This window comes from Salminus brasiliensis, chromosome 8 (genome assembly GCF_030463535.1).
Source record: "Salminus brasiliensis chromosome 8, fSalBra1.hap2, whole genome shotgun sequence".
Taxonomy (NCBI): Eukaryota; Metazoa; Chordata; class Actinopteri; order Characiformes; family Bryconidae; genus Salminus; species Salminus brasiliensis.
In genome coordinates this window covers 29,335,624-29,352,332 of record NC_132885.1, presented here as the reverse complement: position 1 = coordinate 29,352,332, position 16,709 = coordinate 29,335,624, and the positions used below count along the sequence as shown (strand labels likewise).

The 16,709-nt window shown below is 39.7% G+C and overlaps 1 protein-coding gene across 1 annotated transcript; it reads left to right on the top strand.

Moving 5' to 3' along the window:
* The first annotated feature begins 1,017 nt into the window (after positions 1 to 1,017).
* Positions 1,018 to 16,421, top strand: LOC140561401 (cation channel sperm-associated protein 4-like). The gene is made up of 17 exons (XM_072686589.1): positions 1,018 to 1,175; positions 2,116 to 2,125; positions 5,878 to 6,018; positions 6,867 to 6,940; positions 7,650 to 7,700; positions 7,826 to 7,982; positions 13,332 to 13,493; positions 13,664 to 13,723; positions 13,928 to 14,068; positions 14,277 to 14,378; positions 14,490 to 14,578; positions 14,755 to 14,884; positions 15,026 to 15,162; positions 15,368 to 15,506; positions 15,666 to 15,868; positions 15,994 to 16,156; positions 16,275 to 16,421. Exons 1-17 carry the CDS (start codon positions 1,018 to 1,020, stop codon positions 16,419 to 16,421), a joined length of 2,064 nt encoding a protein of 687 aa, XP_072542690.1.
* Positions 16,422 to 16,709: the final 288 nt, after the last annotated feature.

Here is a 16,709-nt window from a genome sequence, read left to right as displayed (position 1 = left end):
GCTAGTCACAGTTTGTCCATAACAAACAGCACGTTCAAACACAAGGTTGCTTATAAGTGTACTTGGTACAGAGCACCTTGGGTCAGAGGTAAGTTACCGACATCGAGGTCTTGTCGTCTGACCTGTGGCTGCGTGTTTCGGATGCATTGGTAAAGAGAGGTGCTGAGCTGTGAGCTGATCACCATCTGATGAGTTGAATCAGGTGGCAGCTAAACCTGCCAGACAAACCTGACAGGCCCAAACGAGTAGTCTGTGTCTGCCAGGGAAAGCTGGCAGAGGACTCTGATTTTCATCTCTGAACTCTCATCTCCAAGGGAGCTTCTCACATGTTCTGGAGGAGGTTGGAGACACTGATTCAGAATTGACCTTGTTGAAGACCTCAGTTGTGGAAGCAACTGTTCATAGCTGTTGCCAAAACCTTGTCCGTGCCTGTTATGATGGCAACCAAAGAACCTGTTGGTGAACACCAGCAGTGAGGGAGGCTGTCAAGCGGAAGAAGGAGAATCGGGGCACTCTTGATTCCGCTGATTGGCACAGACAAGTAAATAAGGTAGCAGCTTTGGCAGTGGCAGAAGCGAAATCCAGGGCATGTGAGGAGTCTGTAGAGTTAATGGAGACTGATTTTCAGGTGTCTTCAAAGATGTTCTGGAAAAGGCTCCAACAACTCAGAAGGGGGAGGAGGGACATTGCCCAAACTGTGCTCAATAAGGGTGATGAAGCTCTGAACTCAGCTGAGGATATTGTTGGGCACCAGAAGGAACACTTTGAGAAGCTCCTAAAGCCGAGGAACATGCCTTCTACCCTGAAGGTTGAGCTGGAGACTTCCAGGGAGGCAGAATTCGTCTGTGGCCAAAGTCACTGATGTAGTGAAAAAGCTTCACAGTGACAAGGCACTAGAGTGGATGAGATTCGCCTGGAATTGCTGAAAGCTCTTGCATGGACCTCAGAAAGCTCTCAATTTACCAGCTGAACTACATCCCCACCCTGGTCACGGACACAAGCGGTTGAAATGAGGTTATGTCCTCTGTTATCTGGGAGAGTCTCAGAGTAGAGCCGCTGCTCCTTCTCATTGAGAGGAGCCAGCTGAGGTTGTTGGGGCGTCTGATAAGGATGTCCCCCCAGTTGCCTCCTGTTGGAGATGTACTGGGCACAGCCAGCTGGGAGGAGACCCCGAGGTAAACCTTGGACTTGCTGGAAGTATTATATCTCCTGGCTGGCCTGGGAGCGCCTTGGGATGCTGGAGACAGGGATGCCTGGGTTTCTGTGCTTCCCCCATTGCCACTGCAGGCCCTGAGCTGAATGAAGTGGATAAGAATATGAAAAAAGACGATTAGGCATTCCACAACATCTTCTGGGTGAAACTGGTTGTTAGGTAACATTAAGTAAAGTCCAGCGGTAAGATGAGGTAAGTTTGTGTTTTTTTTTATTTCTCTTGGCTCTGATTTAAACTCCTGCAGCCGTGTTTGAATCAGCTGGAGATGTTTAATGATCTTTTTGGAGTCAGTTTAGGTTTTTGATTCTTTATTGTTGAGATTTTAATACAAAGTTGTTCTGGTGATTTTTTTTTCAGGGTGAAGATCTGAAGGCCACTAGTGCCATGGAGATAACAGCTGCTTGAGACCTGGTTTATTAATTTCTAACTGGTTTTGATCAGAGGAGGATGGGTCTCCCCTTGTGAGTCTTGGTTCCTCCCAAGGTTTCTTCCTCCAGCTTTGAGGGAGTTTTTCCTTGCCACTGTCGCCTTTGGCTTGCTCACTGGGGGGTTTTATCTTCTATGTTTTGTTTCTTTTTACTTTTTTCTATCTGTACTTTTATTTGTTCATTTTTTTGAAACTGGTGTCTCTTTGAATGACCTTCAATCAAAGAACTGGTAAGTAATACTTTTTAAAGACATTTTAAAAAATCTGTATTTTATTCTGAAATATTTTATTAAGAAATAAAAATATATTAATATTAAGAAATAGCCAGTTGTTTATATTGTCAGGAAATTGAAAAGAGCCTGGTAAACTAATTACAGACCAGTGGGTCTAAAATGATCACTGATAGCAGCTGTATGGAGCTCATCATTTCTTCATTAATATTCTGTGTCTTTATTTTATGCCCTGTTATAAACAGGAGGACAGAGGTACATCTGGCAGCTGGTGTGAAAGATGAAGAACATAGCGAGAGAGAGAGAGAGAGACGCAGCAGAAAGATGATGGTGATCAGGTGATGGAGAGAGGTTGAGCAGGCGAGGATGGAAAGGGAAGGGTGAGGAAGGAGAAATTAGAGGAATTTGGTGTAAAGAAGAGAATAGTACAAATAAACAGTGAAAAGAAAAAACTACAAAGCCTTGTCATTACTGCACTCTGTGAGAAAGGTGGAAAGTGTCACAAGCTCCTCCAAAATCCTCTCTAACCATGTTTAGACACAGTGGTGCTCAGTTCTGGAGATCTATGAGAGTTCATATCCAACACATGGTTCTAATACTCTGATACCCCTGAAGGTCTTCATGACCTGGTTCTGGTGTGTTAGATTAGGACTGGAGATAAACTCATCAGGGTCAGGATTGGACACCCTTGTTCTAACAGCAACTTCTGTCTCAGGTAAACTGTTGTCATGAAGTCTGCTAAATGTCACTTATACCTCCACATTAATTATGGCCGTGTACGTTATGTGGTCTACATGTGTTTACAGTAGAAGTCTTAGTAAGTGTGTAGAATTTAGAATTAAGAAAAAGCACAGGCTTTCCTGAGGGTTGATTTATGTCTCCCTGTTTTCAGGAAACAGTGCCTTCATAAATGTTAGTCAGTTGTGCACGCTAGCTATTGTTTCTCCCATTCTGGTTCTGCCAATTAACCCACACGTTTGTAGCTCCTAGAAATGCTCCTGACACTCGGAGGGTACTTAACCCATGTCTCCAACAATACATGCGAAGCCAGCCCCCGCAAACATGCTGAACCGCAGCTCCACTGCACCAGCTAACAGAACTATGCCTGCCAACATCACTTAGGAGTGATGAGAGGAAAGAGCACGGCCAATTGTGCTCACTTGGACTCCAGCCACTGATGGCAAGGCGGCATGGCTCGGGATTCGAACTCAGAACCCCCCGAGTCATAGTGAAAAGAACTGAATTCTAAAATAAGACCTGAAATCTAGACTGTTATTATGTGTGTAAATCAAAAACTCAAAAGGAGCATTAAAAAAAAAAACATTTTTTTTTCTTTTTTACTTTTTTTTTTTTTTTACACTCTGTCCTTCTTCTACATAGCCTTGTGTGTGTGTGTGTGTGTGTGTGTGTGTGTTTGCATGTGGTTACATTTCAAGCACTGAAAACCTGTCAATTCAATTCAAATTTGGGGGGTAATATAGGGGGACAGGATCCAAAGTGTAGGCAAGGGCAACCGACCACAAATGGACTCGGATCAGCAGCAAGCAGACAGCAGAGGGCAGTTCAGCACACAGGGGAGAGAAAACAAAAGAGAAAATGATGATGTGTTTAGGAGTTTGAATAGACTGATGTGCAGCCTGTAAAGGAAGTAGATTAGAGAGACTGCAGCACTGATCAGGGACCTGTGAACAGAGAGCTGTACAGTCCAAATGTGTTAGTATTCTTACAAGCTCCATCAGCAAGGATAACAGTACAGTGCATTAATGGATTATCTGAGTCCCGAACACCAATAGGAAGTTTATTCCAGAGTTGGGGAGCCTTATAAGAGAAAGCTCTTCCTCCAGTGTTGGTTCTTCTAAAGCCAGGAGTTGTGAACGAAGTGTACGTGATGGGTTGTGTGGTTTAAGAAGTTCCTCAAGGTATTGTGGGGCCAAAACATTTATTTTATAATCAATGCAGAATTTAACTGGTAACCAGTGCAGGGACGAGAGAATAGGACACAGCTTCTCTGTGTCATGTAAGGAGAGTACATTACGCAGATTGGCAATATTACGTAGGTGAAAGAAGGCCATTTTAACTATGTAACAGATGTGTGCATCAAATGAGAAGCCAGAGTCAAAACAACTCCTGGGTTTTTTACAGTGCTGCTGGTTATGACTGAGAATCCATTTAATTTTACAGTAATATTTGGAATTTTTGGATTTATTCATATTTGGATCAATTAGTAAAACCTATGTTTTTTTCTGGATTAAGCAAAAACAAGTTGTGAGCCATTCAGTTCTTGTCCAGTTTATGTCTGCTCCAACATTCCTGCACATTTTAGTCTCTGTCTTGTGGAAACCTTTCTGTATGTGCTCACTCTATCCTACCTGCAAATTAGGATGGATAAGTGAACAGATTTGCCAGTATTGCTCTGCATCACAGCTGATCAAGATGGAGAGAAGAGTCTCTGCTTAAAGGGGCTTGGAAATCACTTTTTAAGAGAAAGACGTTTGGGGAGATGATGAAGAGAACGATCTTTCAGAATTTGAAGATCACATTTTTGTTGATTCAGGAGGAGGATGCTGGTGCCCTCTCAGCCCAACCCACAGAACAACCATCTGCAGAATCTGAAGTAGGTGTAAGATGCTGTGCATGTGGTGTACGTCTGTAGCAGCAGAAAGACTCAGTCTACCTGCATCAAGTGCAGGAAATACATCTGCAGCTCACACACAGTACAACTCTGCCCCTCATGTGTTCTGTAGGCTGGCATGAACTGACTATGTGTTCAGTGAGGCTGATGTGCTGATGTGGCTCTATTGGGTTAAAAAGCCAGTAATGCAGAGTGTCCAACCAGACCTACAGACATTGGCCGAGTAACACAAACACAAACAGCACAAGACTTCAGTCCATTTTGTAGCATTTTGTACTTTTATACTTGAGTAAAAAAATGTAAATCGTACTTCAGCTTTATTAGGAGCACCTGTACACCACTTCCATCCTGCAGTGATCTACTCAGCCAGTAGGTGGCAGCAGTGCAATAATGCCCATCATGCCCCAGAGTCTGTTCAAAAGCTTGAGCAGCTAATGCTGTCAGACACTCAACAGACAAGGTAATGCAGCTCAGAGCTGTGTGTGCTTTAGTTAAGGCCTTTTATAAGCGGATAACTTACCAACACACACATGAGAACAGTAAAGAAAAGGCATCAGTAGCGTTAGCATAGGCTGTATTTCTGCTAGCTAGTGAAAGAGGCTCTGATAACACAAGCTTGTAAAATGAGCGTCGCGAGCTCGCCAATATAGCAGTAACCTCCTCATTAAAAAGCCTGGCTTCTCCAACTAACATGAGCTGATGATGCAAAGATGACATCACTATTTCACATGTAGTTTTATTCAGCAAAGAGAATAGTTCATACATGTGAGTGACAGCAATATTACTAGTATAATAATCTTCTTCTTATTATTAACTAGTAAAATGATTAGACAAGCAGAGGTAAAACTAGTCTAGAAACGCCCTGTATTGGATGATAACTATAAATAATACTACACTCCCATGAGGAGAACTTTGGAGATGATTTAATGAACACAGTGATGAAAAACCACAACTTTCTATAGGAATGTTATTAGTATTTATTTTAATATTAATGTTTTACTGAGGAAATAAACACTTGCTCAGAAAAGCCGCTTTTTAACTCTTAATTATCACAGATATCTAAAACATCTGCACAGAGCTGTATAGTTTTATATATTTTTAAATTATTTAATTTTTGTCACCTTGCAGTTACTTCTCTATCTAGATCAACATCATGAACCGAGCGGTGGAGCTTTTAAGGAGCAGACAGCAGCTGATCGAGTCTCAGACAGACGTGTTTCTGATGGAGGAGCTTCTTTAACCGCTCCGTTAGAAGAGATGACCGATCATCAGAGGAAGAAGGAAGAAGAAAGAGAGGAGAAAGCCCTTCTGTCTCCTAGCATGAGAACCTGAGGTGGCTTGTAATTAATGCTCACTCTTCTCTTCTCACATGTAGACTGAGTACAGCATTGGAAACTACCTCACTGCAATGTTCCAGTATATTGTGGAGCATCCCATTCTCCAGTTCCTCATCATGGTCATTGCTCTGGTTAACTGTGTCATCATCAGCGCCAAGACCATCTCAAGAATTGCCAAGGTGAGAACACTAAATCTTAACGCCACCAGATATTTTCAGACAGTCCGATCATGTTGCCTCTCCCACTGATTGACTAACTCTACAGCACAGCTCTGTGCTTCTATCAGTGTGTTTTGTAGGTGATGACGGGTGATGTTTCTGAGACTTTCAGAAACCCTGTATATTAAACTCCACTCTCTTTCTCACTGTAATTTCAGGACCATGAGACTGCATTCCTGATCTGGGAGCGGATCATCTTCACCGCTTTTATTTCAGAGATTGTTCTCAAATTGACCTGCGGTTTCAGTATTTTTTTGGTGGCATTGTTTTTTACAGTTTTCTCCTGGAACCTCCTCAAAATGTTTACTCCTATTAATCCATATTTTCCTTGTAGAAGGTTGCTGTGTCTCATCAAGTCTTATTTGATCTTTACTTCTTCTGTATCTGCAGAGCGGGTGGAATGTCCTGGATTTCTTGATCAATCTGGCTCTTAGATTGATCAAGGGTACAGATTCTTGCCCCCAAGCCAAAATAGGGTCATCAGGTGAGGAAAATTACAGTGACGTGTTCCCACATTTTAAGATCTCATCAGGTTTTTCATCTAGATCAATGGTCCTCATAAAGAAATGGACAAGAGGAGAGTGATGATGTATCTGTTTAGACCGAGTTTACAATTCTTAACTGTTCAATATTTGTGCTTCTTTCTTTTCTCCTTTTCCAGAATGCTGCGACTCTTTCGGCGTGTCAGGCTGTTTGCTTTCTTCTAGGGATTTTCCAGAGCACTCAACAGCATCTCCCGCTCCTTCTCTTGGGCATGGTGTAATGCTCTACGCTGTGTGTGAACAGCTTTGTCTTTAAATGTGCTCTAGATGTTTGGCCTGTGTGGAGTGATGCTGTTTGAGGATGATGTTCCATTTGCTTTTGGAGACTTCCCTACAGCCCTGTACACTCTGTTCATCTGCATCACCCATGGCTGGTTTAAAATCTACTATGGTTTTAAGGGGTAAGCAGCTCTTGTCTGGATCTCTGACTTTAACTAAATGAGTAAAAGTGTCAGTTCTGAAAGAGAACACTAGGTGAACATATGTGAGTGCAGTAAACTTCAGTGTACGTCCATCTGTTTTGGCACGTTTGTATTTGGTGAAGAGTCATATTTTATAGCCGCTCTACTGACAGTTTTGTCTAATTTAATATTCTGTCCATTTCAGTGTGGATGAAGCTCTTCGCTATGCTGCATTGGTGTACTTCTTCATCTTCAGCTGTGGGTTCATCTTCCTGAACATTTTTAGTTCTGTGATTATCATGAATCAAGAACTAGCTGTGGAAGCAGATTCCACTAAGGTAAGCCTGCTTTACATCCTAGCTTCACCTCCTGAGAACAACAGTGTGCAAATACCCAGTTTAACCCCCTACTTAAAGATACGCAAGATGAACATATTAATATTGTCTGCATATAAGTCATTTTTCTTTCTCTATATTTATTCAAACTGAATTATTTTTGTCACAATAACAGTCAGAAGAAGATGAATCCCAGAAGGATCTGGTACATGTGGAGGAAATAGTCGCATAAACCAGCATGACCCAGCGCCAGACACAGTCTCATGACAGGTGTCTCACGAACCTGACTTTTGACAAAATCTGGTCCTGTTAAGTTTGGCCATTGACCGGAATGAGTTCCAGGAGATTCGCCAGAAGTTGATGAAGTATGGGTCAACAGCACAGCTAATAAACACCTTATTTTACTTTCAGTCTGTCAACGGCTATTATGAAAAGGTCCGCCTGGACCGTAGAATGATGCACTGCTCTGACTGTAAATGTGTTCATCCAGGATTGTGGATGAGGTCCGAAACCTGCCCATCAATAAAGAGCGGGAGCTCCAGGCCCAGACGGAGAAAGAGATGGCCACCACCTTGACGGACAACTTGTTGGGTGATGACATCGCCTCTGGCCATGATATTCTGTCTACTTTCATCGCTCTGGAAGAGGTGAAGAAATACTGTTACTTAGCACAAACACTTGAAGCACTGTAATCAGATGAGAAGTGTATCTTGTTCCTCTAGAAATAAGACTTCTATTTACTCTGAGCTTTCTTCTCTGTTTCAGGCCAACCTTCTGTTTTCTATCAACCTTTTATTTTATATTCCTGTTAAAAACAGAAGGACAGAGGTGGACATCTGGCAACTGGTCTAAAAGATGAATAGTGAGAGATAGATATAGAGATAGAGATGCAGCAGAAAGATGATGGAGAGAGGTTAAGCAGTCGAGGATGGAAAGAGAAGGGCGAGGAAGGAGAAATAGGTGGAATTTGACCTGATGGAAAGAAGATTGATGTTCAGATAAACAGTTAAAAGAAAAAAACTACACAGCCTCGTCATTACTGCACTTTGTGACAACGCTGGGGTGTGTGGATATTGTAAGATTACTGTGGATATAAGTGTAAATATTGTTCAAAATAAATATATTTGATAACCGCCTTTTCTATCTTGTTTGCTTAATTTGGTATCAGCTAGCTAGCTGAGACTTTGTAAAACGCGTAGCTAGTCGCTAATAAGCTAGCATGTTAGCGAGCTAGCTGAATATTCAGAATTAACCAGCTAACGTTTTAAAGAGGGTCAAATATTGTGTTATGTGCTAAATATGAGATACATGGTCATAAATGTAATAAACTGCATTATGGACAGTTTACTTAGCTAGTGAAGTTATAATCAAACTCAAAAATACTGAATAACATGAAGTTACTTCAGAGAAGACGGCTATGAAGCTAGCACTAGCTAGCTAACTTACTGTTAGCTATGTTGATGGTTTCAGGGCAGCTTGGTGAAACTACTTACTGAAATGTATTATTAATAAGAAAATTAGGAGTGATATTTCATGAACTTGTCCCTCAGTAGATGATGAGTTAGCACTAATGTTATATTAATTGGGGTTTTGGGTGTTTTTTCATTCATTTAATGTAATGTTTAGCTTCTACAGTCTCCACTCACTCTGTGTAGGATTTGTACAGTAGGGGTTGGCTCTGTTCTCTTGTCTGCACTCATATTAACGGCTTGTGCTCCACCCATAACTTCATTACTTTAATGCTTTTTGTAGACCCACATGATATAAATTATGTAATTTACAAAAATCTAATTTATCCTGTGTGTTTTTTCTTTATTTTGGTTAGTTTGGAGGTGAGTGAGTGAGACTGTGGAATAGTTTAATTTTAAACTTATTATTAGCACTGCTGAGATAAATAATTATTAGCACTGCTGAGGTAAATTATTATTAGCACTGCTGAGGTAAATAATTATTAGCAATACTGAGATAAATTATTATTAGCACTGCTGAGGTAAATTATTATTAGCACTGCTGAGGTAAATAATTATTAGCAATGCAGAGGTAAATAATTATTAGCACTACTGAGATAAATAATTATTAGCACTGCTGAGATAAATTATTATTAGCACTACTGAGGTAAATTATTATTAGCAATATTGAGGTAAATTATTATTAGCAATGCTGAGATGGAATTATTATTAGCACTGCTGAGGTAAATAATTATTAGCACTGCTGAGGTAAATAATTATTAGTACTGCTGAGGTAAATTATTATTAGCACTGCTGAGGTAAATAATTATTAGTACTGCTGAGGTAAATTATTATGCAGACTCTGAGGTAAATAATTATTAGCACTGCTGAGGTAAATAATTATTAGTACTGCTGAGGTAAATTATTATTAGCACTGCTGAGGTAAATAATTATTAGTACTGCTGAGGTAAATTATTATGCAGACTCTGAGGTAAATAATTATTAGCACTGCTGAGGTAAATAATTATTAGTACTGCTGAGGTAAATTATTATGCAGACTCTGAGGTAAATTATTATTAGCACTGCTGAGGTAAATAATTATTAGTACTGCTGAGGTAAATTATTATGCAGACTCTGAGGTAAATTATTATTAGCACTGCTGAGATGAAATTATTATTAGCACTGCTGAGGTAAATAATTATTAGCACTGCTGAGGTAAATTATTATTAGCACTACTGAGGTAAATTATTATTAGCAATGCTGAGGTAAATAATTATTAGAACTGATGAGTGCTGAGGTAAATAATTATTAGCAATGCTGAGGTAAATAATTATTAGTACTGCTGAGGTAAATTATTATGCAGACTCTGAGGTAAATAATTATTAGCGCTGCTGAGGTAAATAATTATTAGTAGTGCTGACGTAAATTATTATGCAGACTCTGAGGTAAATTATTATGCATACTCTGAGGTAAACTATTATTAGCAATGCTGAGATGAAATTACTATTTGCACTGCTGAGGTAAATTATTATTAGCACTGCTGAGATGAAATTATTATTAGCAATGCTGAGATGAAATTATTATTAGGACTGCTGTGTGCTGAGGTAAATTATTATTAGCACTGCTGAGATTAAATTATTATTAGCACTAGCCGAGTGCTGAGGTAAATTATTATTAGCACTAGCCGAGTGCTGAGGTAAATTATTATTAGCACTGCTGAGTGCTGAGTTCAATAATTATTAGCACTGCTGAGTTCAATAATTATTAGCACTGCTGAGGTAAATAGTTATTAGCACTGCTGAGGTAAATAGTTATTAGCACTGCTGAGGTAAATCATTATTAGCACTGCTGAGGTAAATTATTAGCAATGCTGAGGTAAATCATTTTTAGCAATGCTGAGGTAAATTATTATGCAGACTCTGAGGTAAATTATTATTAGCAATATTGAGGTAAATTATTATTAGCAATGCTGAGGTAAATAATTATTAGCACTGCTGAGGTAAATAACTATTAGCAATGCTGAGGTAAATAATAATTTGCTCTGCTGAGGTAAATTATTATTAGCAATGCTGAGGTAAATAATTATTAGCAATGCTGAGGTAAATAATTATTAGCACTGCTAAGGTAAATAATTATTAGCACTGCTGAGGTAAATAATTATTAGCAATGCTGAGGTAAATAATTATTAGCACTGCTGAGGTAAATAACTATTAGCAATGCTGAGGTAAATAATTATTTGCTCTGCTGAGGTAAATTATTATTAGCAATGCTGAGGTAAATAATTATTAGCAATGCTGAGGTAAATAATTATTAGCACTGCTAAGGTAAATAATTATTAGCACTGCTAAGGTAAATAATTATTAGCAATGCTGAGGTAAATAATTATTAGCACTGCTTAGGTAAATAATTATTAGCAATGCTGAGGTAAATAATTATTAGCAATGCTGAGGTAAATAATTATTAGCACTGCTGAGGTAAATAATTATTAGCAATGCTGAGGTAAATAATTATTAGCACTGCTAAGGTAAATAATTATTAGCACTGCTTAGGTAAATAATTATTAGCAATGCTGAGGTAAATAATTATTAGCAATGCTGAGGTAAATAATTATTAGCACTGCTTAGGTAAATAATTATTAGCAATGCTGAGGTAAATAATTATTAGCACTGCTGAGGTAAATAATTATTAGCAATGCTGAGGTAAATAATTATTAGCACTGCTGAGGTAAATAATTATTAGCACTGCTTAGGTAAATCATTATTAGCACTGCTAAGGTAAATAATTATTAGCACTGCTTAGGTAAATAATTATTAGCAATGCTGAGGTAAATAATTATTAGCACTGCTGAGGTAAATAATTATTTGCAATGCTGAGGTAAGTTATTATTAGCATTTACACTGCCCGCTGCGTCCGCAAAGCAACCACCATTGTGGATGACCCCACCCACCCTTCACACAGACTGTTCTCCCTCCTGCCATCAGGAAGAAGGTACCGCAGCATCAGGTCCAACACGACCAGACTCTGCAATAACTTCTTCCCCCAAGCCATCAGACTGAAAGTAGGGTGTCGGATTAAAAAAAACTAGCTTTCTACAAAACCACCTTCTCCAGTTTTAACTGGATGCACAAGAAAATAGAAATGAAGCTCCAGTCACTGGTTAATCAGTATTCCTCCCTACAAATGAAGACACCATGAAGACTAAAGAAAGAACACTCCACACAGCTCCGAGAAATGGTTATTGGTGAGTGTGAGTCAGGGAATGGAGACAAAACAATTTCCAAGTCACTGAACTTCACCTGGCATATGAAAATATTTAAACCTGCACAAGCCTTCATTTTCTATCTTTCCTCTTTCTTAGAGTGTCAGAACTGTCTGTATTTAAATGTAAAGGTAAATATTCAGCAGTTCCTGATTGTCACTCTCCGGCCTACCTGTGATTAGTAGCTTAGTGTGTTAAAATTATTACCTGTCCACATCTTAAACTCATTGAATTTATGCAGTATAACAAATATTAAATATTATTTTATTATTAAATAAGCAGGCATTAAATGTGGTATTCACTTTAATGTGGCTACAATGTAAGTTTCAGTCTTTACCAAAAACCTGCAGATCAGTGCCCTCTACTGGTCACGTGTCCGACATTCTTGATGAATTTAAAATTTTCAATAAATATTTCTTTATTATTTAATAAACGTCCCTTACCCCATAAGCAGTCAATCCCCCAGACATGTTTGATATCTGAAGGTGCTTATTATGAGGGGAATATAATGATAAAAATGTATAAATGTGAAATCTAAATATAAATTTTGTAACTTTTGTTGATGTAAATTCCCAATATAAAATATGATAAAAATATCAGTGTGTTTGATGTGGAACAGACTGTAACATATCTTATATTTATAAAACAATGAAATCTTTAGTTTATGGATTTTCCTCTTTTTCATTTTTAAACACATCGTTGATGAAATTTTTCTTTAGACAAGTTTTTTTTTAAAGAAGCTGCAGAAAGGTTTATTTACTTATTTGCAAGCTCTGTATTTCCTTCAGGTAATGCTAATCTGTAATATCACAATACGGGTAGTGTATCGAACACAACCTAAACCTTTATATTTCATCAATATTCATTATTTTTTCTTTAAAGTGGAGCTAAATTGTTAACTGTTAACACAAATTCAGAATGACTTCAGTGAAACACTTCCAGCAATAAAGGGGTTGGTTTTATCAACCGGAAGTTGATCCTCCATGTTTACAGTTGTCAGTGAACCGCCTATAAATATAAGTATATCTATAAAAAATATTCTGTTCTAATAATTCTAATATTTTAATCTTCATTTTTATTGATCAGTGACCACTAGATAATATCATATATGAATATTCTGTCCATTTACAATCACTTAGTATTCAGATCAACGACATGTGATCAGTCCTCGTGACCCAACTAGACTAGCATATGCGCTAACTAGCAGATGCGCTTGTCGGCTGGGTGACGTTTGATGGTGGAACGTTTATGACGTCATAGAGTGAGAGAGATTCCATGGTAACGAACAGAGCGGCGGAGCTTTTAAGGAGCAGACAGCAGCTGATCGAGTCTCAGAAGAGATGAGCGATCACCAAAAGAAGAAGAAGAAGGAGGAAGTAAGAGAGGAGAAAGCCCTTCTGTCTCCCAGCAGACAGAACCAGAAGCACCTCGCCATGCTCAAGGTGGACCAGGTTCTTTTTTACCTGTTCTCTTAAACTTCTCCATTTACCTGTTTTTTCAGGTTCTTTCCAGAGCTTTTGGTAAATACATTTTGTGTAAGATGTGTGTATGGATATAGAGTCTAAATGAATGTCTGTCTTTTTGGGGGCAGAAAACATCTAAAACCTCTTTGGAACCACAGTCCGTGATGGAGGAAGTGGAGGAACCAGGAGAGGGCTTCATGGAGCTGCTCCACGAAAATGTAAGAAAGACAAAGGAGTTTCACTTCAGTAATGAACTATAAGGAGTCACTGGGTTTAATCCATCATGTGCTGAGTTGTGGAATTGCTCTACTATAAATCCTAAGACCTTTATAAGACCAGCTTTGGCTCTTCACTGGGCCTTTGAGTCCTGACCAAAAGTTCTGAGATGTTAATAATTCTCACTCTTCTCTTCTCACATGTAGACGGAGTACAACATTGGAAACTACATCTCTGCAATGTTCCAGTATATTGTGGAGCACCCAATTGTCCAGTTCCTCATCCTGGTCATTGCACTCCTCAACTGCATCATCATCAGCGTCCAGACCAACTCGAGGATTGCCAAGGTGAGAACCCAAAATCTTGATGTCACCAGATATTTTCAGACAGTTCGATCATGTTCCCTCTCCCACTGACTGACTAACCCTACAGTACAGTTCTGTGCTTCTGTCAGTGTGTTTTGTAGGACAGGTGATGTTTCTGGTACTTGTGTTTGAGTGTACTTTCAGAAACCCTGTATATTAAACTCCACTCTCTTTCTGACTGTAATTTCAGGACCATGAGACTGCATTCCTGATCTGGGAGTGGATCATCTTCACCGCTTTCATTTCAGAGATTGTTCTCAAGTTCACCTACGGTTTCAGGATTTTCTGGATGGTACTGTTTTTTTTCTCAAAATGTTTACTTCTATTAATCCATATTTTCCTTGTAGAAGGTTGCTGTGTCTCATCAAGTCTTATTTGATCATTATTTCTTCTGTATCTGCAGAGTGGGTGGAATGTCCTGGATTTCTTGGTCAGTCTGGGTCTGATGGTGGGGTACAGATTCTTGCCCCCAAGCCAAAATAGGATCATCAGGTGAGGAAAATTACAGTGACGTGTTCCCACATTTTAAAACTCCTCAGGTTTTTCATCTAGATCAGTGTTCCTCATAAAAGGATGGAAAAGAGGAGAGTGATGGTGTATCTGTTCAGACTGAGCTCACAGTTTGTAACTGTTCAATATTTGTGCTTCTTTCTTTTCTCCTTTTCCAGAACGCTGCGACTCTTTCGGAGTGTAAGGCTGTTTGCTTTTTCCGAGGGATTTTCCAGAGCACTCAACAGCATCGCCCGTTCCATGTCTGCACTGCTGAACATCTTCATCCTCATCATGTGCTTCATGGTGGTATGTGCTCTTCCACAATTCGTATTTGTATGATAAAATCTCAGAAACGATCCAAAAGATAAGGTCTCTGTACTTGTGTTTTGTTCATGGTGAAATGCTGTACGCTGTGTCTGAAATGCTCTGTTATTGATTGTGCTCTAGATGTTTGGCCTGTGTGGAGTGATGCTGTTTGGGGATGAAGTTCCATCTGCTTTTGGAGACTTCCCTACAGCCCTGTACACTCTGTTCATCTGCATCACCCAGAATGGCTGGTTTAAAATCTACTATGGATTTAAGGGGTAAGCAGCTCTTGTCTGGATCTCTGACTATAACTAAATAAGTAAAAGTGTCAGTTCTGAAAGAGAACACTAGGTGAACATATGCGAGTGCAGTAAACTTCAGTGTACGTCCATCTGTTTTGGCACGTTTGTATTTGGTGAAGATTCATATTTTATAGCCACTCTGCTGACAGTTTTGTCTAATTTAATATTCTGTCCATTTCAGTGTGGATGAAGCACTTCGCTATGCTGCGTTGGTGTACTTCTTCATCTTCATCTTCAGCTGTGGGTTCATCTTCCTTAACTTTTTTAGTTCTGTGATTATCACCAATCAAGAACTAGCTGTGGAAACGGATTCCACTAAGGTAAGCCTGCTTTACATCCTAGCTTCACCTCCTGAGAACAACAGCGTGCAAATACCCAGTTTAACCCCCTACTCTACCTGAACATATTAATATTGTCTGCATGTAAGTCATGATTTTCCTCTTATTTTATTCCAACTAAAACTTTTGTCTTAATAACAGTCAGAAGAAGATGAATCCCAGAAGGATCTGGTACATGTGGATGAAGTGGTCGCAAAAACCAGCATGACCCAGCGCCAGACACCGTGGCACGACAGCTGCCTGACGAACCTGACTCTGGAGAACTTTGAGAATCTCGTCCTGTTAAGAGAAGCCATCGACAGGAATGAGAAAGAGTTCCAGGAGATTCGTCAGAAGTTGATAAAGTAAGGTTCAACAGCACAGCTGATAAACACCTTATTTTACTTTCAGTCTGTCAACGGCTATTATGAAAAGGTCCGCCTGGACCGTAGAATGATGAACTGCTCTGACTGTAAATGTGTTCATCCAGGATTGTGGAAGAGGTCCGAAACCTGCCCGTCAATAAAGAGCGGGAGCTCCAGGCCCAGAGGGAAAAAGAGATGGCTACCACCTTGACGGACAACTTGTTGGGTGATGACATCGCCTCTGGCCAGGCTGGAGATATTCTGTCCACTTTCATCGCTCTGGAAGAGGTGAAGAAATACTGTTACTGAGCACAAACACTTGAAGCACCGTAATCAGATGAGAAGTGTATCTTGTTCCTCTAGAAATAAGACTTCTATTTACTCTGAGCTTTCTTCTCTGTTTCAGGCCAACCTTCTGGATTCACGGACAACAACTGACGTGTTTGGTGAAGGTTTGGTGCAGGAAGGGATTCGCAGGCTGGCCAGAGAAGCTGTGACCGATTCCCTGTTGCGCAGCAAGTCTTCAGTAATGTCCGTGACCCATAGTAATTAAGTCATGCTGAAGCATTGACTATTGATCCTTGGTGGGATGTTATTGGACTTCTGTGCTAGTCACAGTTTGTCCATAACAAACAGCACGTTCAAACACAAGGTTGCTTATAAGTGTACTTGGTACAGAGCACCTTGGGTCAGAGGTAAGTTACCGACATCGAGGTCTTGTCGTCTGACCTGTGGCTGCGTGTTTCGGATGCATTGGTAAAGAGAGGTGCTGAGCTGTGAGCTGATCACCATCTGATGAGTTGAATCAGGTGGCAGCTAAACCTGCCAGACAAACCTGACA